This window comes from Tarenaya hassleriana, unplaced genomic scaffold, assembly GCF_000463585.1.
Source record: "Tarenaya hassleriana unplaced genomic scaffold, ASM46358v1 Cleome32, whole genome shotgun sequence".
In the NCBI taxonomy this organism is placed as follows: Eukaryota; Viridiplantae; Streptophyta; class Magnoliopsida; order Brassicales; family Cleomaceae; genus Tarenaya; species Tarenaya hassleriana.
In genome coordinates, this window is record NW_010966372.1 from 449,006 (window position 1) to 457,823 (window position 8,818).

The 8,818-nt window shown below is 38.1% G+C and overlaps 5 protein-coding genes across 10 annotated transcripts in view; 3 read left to right on the top strand and 2 right to left on the bottom strand.

Moving 5' to 3' along the window:
• Window positions 1-1,312, bottom strand: part of LOC104820837 (mitochondrial inner membrane protease ATP23-like) — a 2,673-nt gene extending 1,361 nt beyond the window's left edge. Inside the window, exons 1-3 of the mRNA XM_010551456.1 lie at window positions 1,054-1,312; window positions 550-671; window positions 117-254 (exon numbers count right to left, since the gene is read on the bottom strand). Coding sequence (XP_010549758.1) covers window positions 117-254; window positions 550-671; window positions 1,054-1,159 — 366 coding nt within the window. The 5' untranslated portion in view covers window positions 1,160-1,312. The remainder of the gene's footprint in view (window positions 1-116; window positions 255-549; window positions 672-1,053) is intronic.
• Window positions 1,313-2,473: 1,161 nt separating this feature from the next.
• Window positions 2,474-3,198, top strand: LOC104820839 (probable calcium-binding protein CML32). Its single transcript, XM_010551459.1, has one exon. It carries the CDS (start codon window positions 2,527-2,529, stop codon window positions 3,157-3,159), a length of 633 nt encoding a protein of 210 aa, XP_010549761.1. The 5' UTR covers window positions 2,474-2,526; the 3' UTR covers window positions 3,160-3,198.
• An 873-nt stretch (window positions 3,199-4,071) lies between these two features.
• Window positions 4,072-4,684, top strand: LOC104820840. Its single transcript, XM_010551460.1, has one exon. It carries the CDS (start codon window positions 4,341-4,343, stop codon window positions 4,557-4,559), a length of 219 nt encoding a protein of 72 aa, XP_010549762.1. The 5' UTR covers window positions 4,072-4,340; the 3' UTR covers window positions 4,560-4,684.
• A 316-nt stretch (window positions 4,685-5,000) lies between these two features.
• On the top strand, window positions 5,001-7,894 carry LOC104820843. 6 transcript variants are annotated; one of them, XR_772984.1, is made up of 5 exons: window positions 5,001-5,111; window positions 5,212-5,291; window positions 6,350-7,162; window positions 7,250-7,411; window positions 7,876-7,894. XR_772984.1 is itself a non-coding variant. In XM_010551462.1 (4 exons), the coding sequence occupies exons 1-3, from the start codon at window positions 5,005-5,007 to the stop codon at window positions 7,144-7,146; spliced, it is 984 nt and encodes a 327-aa protein (XP_010549764.1). In that variant the 5' UTR covers window positions 5,001-5,004; the 3' UTR covers window positions 7,147-7,162; window positions 7,250-7,891. The 6 variants fall into 6 exon arrangements, 3 of the variants coding, with proteins under 3 accessions (XP_010549764.1, XP_019058896.1, XP_019058897.1); XR_002024497.1 differs by having other exon boundaries at window positions 7,250-7,586; window positions 7,718-7,891; XR_002024498.1 differs by having other exon boundaries at window positions 7,718-7,891.
• The window catches only part of LOC104820841 (heavy metal-associated isoprenylated plant protein 21), a 1,241-nt gene continuing 304 nt past the window's right edge, over window positions 7,882-8,818 (bottom strand). Inside the window, exons 2-4 of the mRNA XM_010551461.2 lie at window positions 8,642-8,818; window positions 8,445-8,520; window positions 7,882-8,184 (exon numbers count right to left, since the gene is read on the bottom strand). Coding sequence (XP_010549763.1) covers window positions 7,892-8,184; window positions 8,445-8,520; window positions 8,642-8,785 — 513 coding nt within the window. The 5' untranslated portion in view covers window positions 8,786-8,818 and the 3' untranslated portion in view covers window positions 7,882-7,891. The remainder of the gene's footprint in view (window positions 8,185-8,444; window positions 8,521-8,641) is intronic.

Genomic DNA, 8,818 nt, shown 5'->3' on the forward strand with positions numbered 1-8,818 from the left:
AGATACGAGATGCTTGTCGCATATATATATATATATATATATATATATATATATATATATATGTATGTATGTATAATGTATGTATGACTTGACGGCTTATCTAGCACCGTTATCACCTCACTGCAAGCATGATGAGCACAATTCAACCACTCCAAGTTCTTGGCACGGCACTCATCATATGCATGGATTAGCTCGTGTTTGATCACTTGGTTCACCTCATCTTGTATCGCGATATGGTTACTACAGATTGTAATCTTGAGACAGAAACAAAGGAGACACAAACAACAATCAGCAACAAGATGAACAACAGAACATCAACGGACAAGAAGACAGGGCACTATACTTATGGTCATACAGGATTACAAAGAATTAAGGATATTTTACACCAGAGGAAGGAAGGGTTCCCAAGACACTGTGATTCATGCTCTGAATAGGTTATCAATAAAGGCACGTACATGATTAAGTAGGGAGAATCGGTAACGTGAATCGAATTCAAGAACATGGAAATCAAGAACATCTGTTGAAGTAAATCTAAGAAATAGGGTTTACCCCTCGTCCTTTCTGGAAGGCCCCGCCGTGAGGTGTCGTACAAACAACTGCTCTGATGAAATTGTCCCCAACTCTGCATCCAGATTTCTCCATTTGCTCTATCAGAACCTTCACCTGTGGGTCTAGTAGAAAATATAAGACGAAACAAATATGAAAAATGCATAATATCAGACAAAACAAGGGATAAGAATTCGAGGTTCAGGAACCCTAAACTCCATAAATCCCAAAAATCGAAGCCCTAAAAGTGGGTATGCTCCAAACAATACCAGAAAAATAAAAAGGAACTCCAAAATTTTCATGACGAAAGTTGATGAATTTCAAATGGAAGAAGAAAATTCCCAAAAAAAAAAATGTAAAATTGATCGCTATCGCGAGCTTCAAAAAACGAACAATGTAAATTTTGAAAACGAATTCAAGTATGTCACCGACACAAATCAACAAGAAACAGCAAACAAAAACACATGGATGAGGGAAATGAACGGAAACAGCAAACAATTCTCATACTTCGGAGACTTCTGCGAATCATGACCTCACATTCCTCGATTGATTTTCCCCGCTTTGAACTGCCCGCCCAATCGGATCCGATGGTCGGAGATGTTTCGTCTTCCATTCCGAAGTTCTACTTCGCTCGGCCTGACCGAAGCCCGCCTTCCGAGTGGATGGATTTGCCTGGCCGTGTAGATCAACGGTCAGGTAGGGTTTGAGCAGGGGTGTAAAAAGAGGCGGCCCGGCCCAGCGCAGGCGGGGCGGCTCCTTCCGATCTAAAAAAAAATTTAGCCCAACCCAATCTGACCCTGACCATAAATATATGAGTCCAATCTATATCGTCTTAACCCACAAGCCAAACGACCCGATCCAAGAATCAAATATATAATTTTTAAAAATAAAATTTTAATACTAAAAATATTTAAAACCAATTTTTATATTTAAAAATATTTAAAATGTAATAAAAATAAAATTTTAAACAAAAACAAACTAATAAAAACATATAATTTTTGTATATAAAAATATTTTAAAATTTATAAAAATATTAAAATTTAAAAAAAAAAAAAAAAATTTTTGACATGCGAACGAGTCTGGCTCATGTCGAGTTGGTCCGCCACGAATCCGATTCGTGATGGACTGATTCATTTGGTCCAGTTTTTTGTAGGTTTAAATATTTTGAATCCACCCCAGAAAAATATGAACCGCTAATCGAACGATTAGCGGCTCGTTTTACATTTAGGGACGGTTTTAAACTTTTAATATTGAAACTACATAAGTTACATAACTACCCTCGTTTAAGATGTATATTTACGAACATACCCCGTATACCTTGTTCTCTACAACGATTCTCAGCGTATCACTAACAATACGTCTTTTAAAAAATCGTATATTTTCTATCTAAGATATTGTTTAGATAATTTCTGCATAGAATTTATATTTCTCGTTTATATATTAGATAATTATAAAATTCAGTTAGATTATATTTTATCTCTATGTATTATAAACTAAAACCATGTGATAAGTCTTAGGGACTATTTAGCTTGTACTAGGAGACGTATAGATTGAGATCTATAGGTAGCTTTTATTTGCCTATATTTTTATTGGGAATATTTCATTTTTGTATTGCTTTTGGTTTTCCATTTGGATCCAAGGATTCTATATATAGCAGAATTTTCTATTGAATAATAATGAATACAAGAATTTTGATAATGTTTTGAATTTTTCTATTATTTAAAATACCGAAATTAATATACACATAAATAGTACAAAAATAATATATTTTTCAATGTGATTCCGGCGGATGGAAGTGATTGTTCTGTTCAATGATCATAGATAATAGATATGATATTTCATAACCCATAAAATGAAAATATAGATTCTCCCAAATCTCTTCCTATATTATCGAATCTTAAATATTATTTCCAACTATATCCTCGATCACTTTCACATTAAACAAATGTAAAATAATAATTCTCCGCGTGCTAAAACTGCATGAGAAAAAAAAAACAAAGTCCAAATCTGTATAGGAATATAAATTTCGTGTATAAATATCGAAGATCTCTTCGATTTCTCATTGTCTACAATCCATCTCCTTCTTCTTCGTCTTCTTCCTGCGTTCTCTGCGAGGAAAAGCATTACGCATACACAGTTGCAACAATGTCGCCCAAGGAACTCATGCAGATGTTCGAGCAGTTCGACAAGAACGGCGACGGAAAAATCTCCGGCGAAGAATTCCGCAGCGTTTTCAGGGCGTTTTCTCCGTCGCTATCTGCGGAGGAGCTCGACAAGATGATGGAGGAGTTCGACGTCGACGGAGACGGCTACATCGACGCCGTCGAGTTCGTGACGTGTATGCAGCGTTCCCATAACGCCGACGCGCTCGGATCGCCGTCGCCATCGCCCTCGCAATCGCAATCGCACCGCGATTTGAGGGAAGCGTTTGAGATGTACGACGCGGACGGCGACGGGAAGATATCGGCGATGGAGCTTCACGTGGTTTTGCGGAGGTTGGGGGAGAAGTGCACCGTAGATGATTGCCGGAGAATGATCCGAGCGGTCGACGTTGACGGCGACGGTCACGTCGATTTCGAGGAGTTTAAGAAGATGATGTCTTCTTCTTTTTGAGCGATTTTTATGTTTTTTCTCTATAAATTTTAAATAACTATTTTTTTATAATGTTTGGAATATTAGGGTTTTCTTCTGCTACGGTTTATTATATCGTTGGTTGGTATCAGATTTATCCGAATTTAGATTTTTAAGTTTTTTTTAATACATATATAATAATAATGGTGATAAAAAAAAAAAGTAATGGGCCTGTAATTGTGGGCCTGAAAGACGAAGCTAAAAAATTCTCGTGGGCTTGACATTTCATGTCCACGGATCTTGGGGCGGTGAGGTTACGCGTCTGACGAGCGCGTGCGATTGAGCTCCGCTACGAGCACAAGATATAGCCTCGACGTCAGTAGGTGGACTTTCCTGAACCGGTACAGATATTTCGTGTTTTTGCTACTATTAGGTTATTTGTGTTGCTGTATTTTATATTTATTTAATTTTGATATTATTATGTGTCGGTTTATTGATAAAATTATTCGTTTTCTAAATTACATCTTCCATTATTTTAAATTTCGCATCTAGATATACCAACCGAAATGTCACTCTCTCCTCGTATTTCTGTTTTTTTTTTTATAATTCACTTTCGATCCAATTATATCTCCTACAAAATCGAAAAAATTTAGATAAATATCACTTATTAAACGGACTATATTACAAAAAGAATATAATTATCACAATCTTTTTGCCATTAATTTGAATCGCCTATCTTTTTTATCATTACAATTGCTATGGGATTTATATTTATATTTACACGTCCAATACGGTATCCATGCCATGCAAGTGATAAAGGTAGGAAGCAAACACGTGCACAAGGGAAGCCCTCTCTGTTAAGCCACGTTTTTACCTTGCTTGTCCGAAACACGACACGTTATTATAGCTTGTGGGCAACATCAAAAACTCCCCATATTAAAAAAAAAAAAAAACTAGGTATCTCGAACACATCAAACCAAAAAAAAAAATTAATAAACACCGACATCGGCAAAAAAAAATAATGATCCATCTAGCTCTCTTCCTAGATTTCACGATCCGGCTCTCCGTAATCTTCCACAATGTGTTATTCTCGTACTCTATACATCACATCTCTATAAGTACCCCAGTCGTATCGCTCAATTAGCCACGAGTCTTCTTCTCGAATATCGCGTCTCTTTCTTTTTCTACTTCTTGAACGAGCTAGGGTTTTCCAACTGAGAAGGATGATACCGATATGCGTGGAGTGTGGGTCGAGGAGCAACCCCTGCAGATGCCGAGTGGTCGGGCCGACGCTGGGGTTCGTGGCTTTCGTGGTGGCCGGTGCCGTTGAATGGCCCCTCGGAGCGCTGGTTTATTGCTTCAAGCACGCCAAGGGCCGTAGCATCATGGCTCATCCGGCCACCGTTGTTTATCCTTCGGTCGCCGGCTCCATTCCCATTTGATCTTTTTATTTATTTATTTTTAAACAATATTTTTTTTAAGAAACATGCACCTATATGTAGTTAACAAAACACTCAAAAGGTTGTGTTTTTACTTTCTGAAATAAATGTGAACTCGATCGATGCCATGTTCTGCTTTTGAACTATGTACGAGTAACAAGATTTCACAGTGAGAATGTTTCAAGGAGCTAATCGATAAAAAAAAAAAATTCTAAATGTTCAATTTTGTATGAATTTAAATAAAATTATAATGCATAAAAGTTTTTTAAAAAATGTATATCCAATTGATAAATTATGCTTATTCTTTGAATGGTGGGGGAGAATTGGTTAATTCGGGGGAATTTAATAAAATCCGACGAGAATTCGATATAATACAAATTGAACCGAACCGAACCGGAGTTAACCAAACTCGATACCGGTTTCATATGTTGTGTTATTTTATCGTCCCATGAAACCACACGACCCTCGACATAGAGTACGGTTGAATCGGTCAAGCATGATCGTGCGAAGGCTTTCATCTCTCGTTTCAACTGTTTCGCAAAGGTTCTCCAATGGGTAAGTTTGTCTGTAGTTCCCATATCGAAAGATCAACAATTTGGATAAAACCCAATCGATCTAAAAAGCGAAAGCTGACGCTTTTGCGTTGTTCTTGTAGATCACGAACTCGCTTGATCACTGGTCCGACATGTTCTATTCAAAATCAGGTTTACGCTCAGTGTCGACATAACTTCCAAGGTTTCCGTTTCTCCACCCTTCTTGGTGTTTGTTTATGTCTGAAGTTATTCTCTTGAGTTTCTGTTCAGGTCTTCTGAAATTGTAGATAAGATGTTTGTGAAAATTCCTCAGTGAGTGAACTTCTTCGTTCCATGCGTTGGAGAGAAAAGATTGATCAACTCATAATCTGGTTTTTGGGTGTTTCTGATGTCAACATCACGTGTCTTGATTTTGTCGCACATTGGACAAAACCCGAGAAAACGATGGATTCCGTCTGAAGAATGTGGAAAGTCGTCCTTTTTAGGTTCAAAATGAGATCCTAATGGAATTTCCTAGAGCAAGTTCATTACAGCAGATGGTTTAGATGAACTAATACAGTTATGATGTTTGGCGATTTGGCTTTTGGTGCCTGCTTCCGCCCAAAACGCGGAAAAGAGAGAATTCCTTACGAATCCATGAAAAGGAAAGATTTGGCCTTTGCTAATCCCATTCTTGTCCTTGCAAATATATATCCTCAAGGATTAAGGTTTTGATTACCTGTCGTTAAACCGTGTTTCATCTGGCGTCGGGTTATGTCCATAGAGCATAAACATGTAGGGTAAACATTGTAATCGTACTTGTTCTTCTTTGGAAATTTCTTGTTAGTTTAATATATTTCCCATATTCCCGGCTTTGCAAGGCATACAAACGAATTTAAGACTTTATGCTTCTTTTTGTAGTTTTACAAACTTTCTGATGTCTGGAACTATCATGTCTTTGGAAGCATATGTTTGTTGAATGGATTAAGGATCTTCGTGAATAGATTGGCATCTGTCTGCTGATCATCTGAATGTTTTCTTGTTCTGGATTGTAGTTGGTTCTTTTCTGTTGGGCATGTCTGCATCAGGCTGGCTTTAATGATTATGGAGCCTTTTAGTACAATATATGTGCCTTTTACCCTTGAGCATGTTTACAATTTCTACTACCAATCGTTTGGAATATGTTGCATTTGTATTTTTGAAATTTGGCTCTACAAAGTTTTTTTTCTTGTTTCTGCCTGTTATTTCCATTAAAAGTTTCATGGATTTAATGTCCTGCAGTGGCACGGTCATATGCCAGTGGAAACCGTAAAGACTACAATCTGTTTGGGAGTAAGGTACCAGGCGATGAAGATTTCAGAAACACCTGGAAGAAAGAAATGGAGGATGACTCTACTCTGTGGACTGGAAGTGAAGATGAAAGTGATTCTGAAGAAGAAAGTGGGAAAAATCGGCTCGAAAGGAATATCAAGAAAGTAAGACAACAAGCCAAAGATAACTCCCATCTAATTGATGGGGATGATAGTGATGAGCTATACAGTGTTTGGTCCGAGAGTGACGAGGAAAAGACCCTCTGGACTGGCGATGAAGGTGATGACGACGATGATATTCCAAGTGACCCGTACCCCAATGAAGCCTCTGACAAATACTTAGATAAATTGTTTGAGTTTGAAGAAAAACCCAAGTACCGGACAATGTCAGAGATGTTGAAATCAGAAAACGAGCCTGAAGAACTTTCACCAGGGAAAAAAGCCAGGAAACTTGCCGTTGAGAATGCATTGAAGAAATTGAAGAAAGGACCTGACGGGCGATATACGAACGTGTGGGAAGTGATGAGCGATATCGATATTCTGATCGGAGCATTTGAAAATATCATATCAGGACCTGAATATGAAGAGCTCAGAAAGGGTGGACCAAAGAGATTGAATATGCAGTTCTTCAAGGATATACAGGCTCGTATGAGAGACCCAAATTATAAATTCACCCCTGAAATAAGACTGAAGCCGAAGAGCAAGTTGGTGCCAAGGAAGAAATGGCAGAAGGCACAGTCCAGAAGAAGGAAGGCTCAGAAGCGGTGAAGCTCAACTGAGACAGGTAAATCCACATTTATCCACTGGATTCAATCCCCTATCATTTGCCTGTAAAAATTTTGTCACTATGGAATTTAACTTTGTCTTGTAGGTTAAAGTATTCACTAAGCTAAAGCTTCATACACACAAGAAGAAGTTGCTGTATCGTTTTGATGAATCTGCTTAGAAGACGTCAAAGCTGCAGAAGATTATGACAAGAGGGTGAAAACAGCCAAAAGTTCCGAACTTTACTCCTTCGGACATGTAATCTAAGGTAAATTCCCTGTCTTATGCTATATACAGAATCGGTGCTTGACCGTCAACATACCATCCCACGATGCGTGGAATGGAAGCAGTCAAATACCAGACACCGTCTCGTGGCGTAGCCTATAACGATTGAACCCTATATTCTTTGTTTTCTGGATAGAGCAAAAGCCATATGAAGAAAGGTGATGCTTGGTCCCCTTTGCATCCATTTTAGCAAAGATTACAGCTTTTTGCTCTTTGATTTTTGATTAAGTATCACTTTCTCGTTAAAGCATAACATTGACGTTGACCCTCTTCACGTTTTTTCATATAGAAAGTTTTTTCAGAAAGGAAGCAAATTTGCTTAACAGATCAGAGGATGCTGGTTTATATTTATTTATACATAGGAATATAAATAATTCGATCTATAATGTTATTAGTAAATCCTGAAAAGGGTCGTCTCAATTCTCACGTATGTGAAATAAAATATAGTCTCTGTGTTTTGTCATTACACGATGGAGCAACCGTGGACGTTGTCGTCGCTGAAGAGGGAGACGTAGTTCTCCTCGGGAGCGTTTGCGTTTGGAAACGCTTGGCCGGGGTTTCGGATGTGGCCGATGGGAGCGCGTTTGTCGTACATGCCAGGGGCAAAAGGGTAATATACCACGTGCTGCGGGATGTACGGCCAAAATTCCGCTTTCTTCCCGGTGCTCTTCACTCTCGTCAGCACCTTGTTCGGGTCCACGTGTCCGTTCACCGTCACCCGGCTCTGTTTCCGGTCCACCTCCACGGTTTTCACTCCTGTTCCGGTTTACCCCATTAACCAAAAAAAACAAATCTATATTTTGTGAATGTACATACATACATATAAATATTAAAATATATAACGTTAAAAGGTTGAAAAAAATATGGTTTAAATTGTTTGAAATTTTGGGTTGAAGGTCCATGTTTAGTTACCTTGAGAATTGCGTATTAAGAGAATAATAAAAGAATATTTAAAGAAAGAATAAAGTAAATGAGAACAAGAAAGGGATTTGTTAAAAGTCAGAGAGAAAAGGAACCTTTCATCCGGCGAACTATATTTCTAATTCTTCTCTCGCAGCCATCACAATCCATCTTCACCTTGATCTCCACTGTCTGTACATTTCCATTTTAATTACTACATAATACGATTAAATGATATATACATATATTATAGTATTATTATGAAGAGGAAGACAAAAATAGAAATGTAAAGCTGTTTGGGGGGAGAACAGACCTGCAATGGCTTACGCTTTCTCTTGCCAGTGTGAGTGTAAGAACAAAAGCTGGAAATATAATCAAGTGCACCCATTGCCCTCTCCTCTCTTAGTCTACAAACCACTATATGCTCTGTATCGCTATCTGTGCCGTTTGTATACATGTATATACACACACACACATAGGCAGAGGGAAA

Bases quoted from the DNA above. Each gene is read 5' to 3' on its own strand.
- LOC104820840 (XM_010551460.1), top strand. From the start codon at position 4,341: ATGATACCGATATGCGTGGAGTGTGGGTCGAGGAGCAACCCCTGCAGA.
- LOC104820843 (XM_010551462.1), top strand. From the start codon at position 5,005: ATGAAACCACACGACCCTCGACATAGAGTACGGTTGAATCGGTCAAGC. The intron at 5,112-5,211 runs GTAAGTTTGTCT...TTGTTCTTGTAG, and splicing joins TCGCAAAGGTTCTCCAATGG to ATCACGAACTCGCTTGATCA. The intron at 5,292-6,349 runs GTTTCCGTTTCT...AATGTCCTGCAG, and splicing joins GTGTCGACATAACTTCCAAG to TGGCACGGTCATATGCCAGT.
- LOC104820839 (XM_010551459.1), top strand. From the start codon at position 2,527: ATGAGAAAAAAAAAACAAAGTCCAAATCTGTATAGGAATATAAATTTC.